Source organism: Vicia villosa, linkage group LG2, assembly GCF_029867415.1.
Source record: "Vicia villosa cultivar HV-30 ecotype Madison, WI linkage group LG2, Vvil1.0, whole genome shotgun sequence".
Taxonomy (NCBI): Eukaryota; Viridiplantae; Streptophyta; class Magnoliopsida; order Fabales; family Fabaceae; genus Vicia; species Vicia villosa.
The window spans coordinates 125,418,296-125,419,727 of record NC_081181.1 but is presented as its reverse complement, the minus strand read 5'-3'; the positions used below and the strand labels follow the sequence as shown (position 1 = coordinate 125,419,727).

The 1,432-nt window shown below is 35.5% G+C and overlaps 1 protein-coding gene across 1 annotated transcript; it reads left to right on the top strand.

The window, feature by feature from the left end:
* The first annotated feature begins 779 nt into the window (after positions 1 to 779).
* LOC131649942 (uncharacterized) lies at positions 780 to 1,211 on the top strand. The gene has a single exon (XM_058919686.1). The coding sequence runs from the start codon at positions 780 to 782 to the stop codon at positions 1,209 to 1,211; it is 432 nt and encodes a 143-aa protein (XP_058775669.1).
* Positions 1,212 to 1,432: the final 221 nt, after the last annotated feature.

Sequence of the window (1,432 nt, the reverse complement as noted above, 5' to 3'; positions counted from 1 at the left end):
GTGTTGAATAAATTCAACATGTTGAATAAGAGAGAGTGAGGGGCACAAAAAACACTTGCCAAAATATTATTGGTTGTTGTAGTTATTATATTTTTATTTTATCATAATCATAGTAAATTATTTTTTTATTTTTACCAAAATTCATCATTTTTTTTCTCTATAAATAGAGACTAGTTTCATTAGATTTGGACACAGAAAAAAATCAACTTTCTTCTCTCTAATTTTTCTATTTAGCCTTCTTGTTTGTAGCTCTTAACATATTTTTAGTGAAATGGATCCCAACAACAACCCTTTTAACACTCAAAATTCCACTAATTGAGTCATTGTTTGAAAATTAAGTTTTGTCAAGTCATTGTTTGTATTTTGTCACTTTGTGTCTTATCTATTATTTAACTTCATCATTCTTCCATTGATGTATCAATACCAAAAATCTCATATTACTAAAAGAAATATCAATGTGGATCCATTAGAATTTCCTTTTGATATCGAAGCTTAAAAAAGGCAGTCTGAAATTGATGAGAGGTATATCGTCAACCGGTTCAAGAGAAAATATCTCAATAGAGATTATGCAGTGAAAAACCAAAGACTAGTTGATGACTACTTGGCAGAACAACCTACATATGACGATGCAATGTTTCATTGGCGCTTCCGGATGCGAAAACATATGTTCCTTCAGATCGTTGGGGACGGACCTATCTAGCAGTGACAACTACTTCACCTAAAGATTTGACGCAACCAAAAAAGAAGGTATATCTCCATTAGCAAAATGTACCACGGCCATGCGAATGTTAGCATATGGTGTGGCGGTCGATGCGGTCGATGAATACATCAAAATAGGAGGTACTACAGCATTGGAGTGCTTGCGTAGATTCTATAAAGGAATCATACATTTGTATGAGCCAATGTATCGTAGAGCCCCAGCTCAAGATGACCTACAAAGAATATTGCATGTTAGTGAAATGCGGGGGTTCCCGGGGATGATTGGGAGTATTGATTGCATGCACTGGGAATCGAAAAATTGTCCTACAGCATGGGAAGGTCAATTTACTCAGGGAGATAAGGGAACCACCACTGTTATTCTTGAAGCAGTTGTAACTTATGATCTATGGATTTGGCATGCCTTTTTTGGATGTCCGGGCACATTGAATGATATAAACATTTTAGATCATTCACCTGTGTTCGATGATGTTGAACATGGAAATACTCCATGAGTGAACTTCACTGTGAATCAACGTCCGTATAATATGGCATACTATCTTGTTGATGGTATCTACCATTCTTATTTAACTTTCATCAAATCAATTAGACTTCCTCAAAGTGAACCAGATAAGTTATTTGCAAAATATCAAGAGGGATGTTAGAAGGACATTGAACGTGCATTTGGGATGTTGCAGACCCGATTTAAAATTATTCGTGAACCAGCCCGTTTGTG

What these genes read in the sequence shown, in the direction of transcription:
- LOC131649942 (XM_058919686.1), top strand. Translation starts at nt 780, where the DNA reads ATGCGAATGTTAGCATATGGTGTGGCGGTCGATGCGGTCGATGAATAC.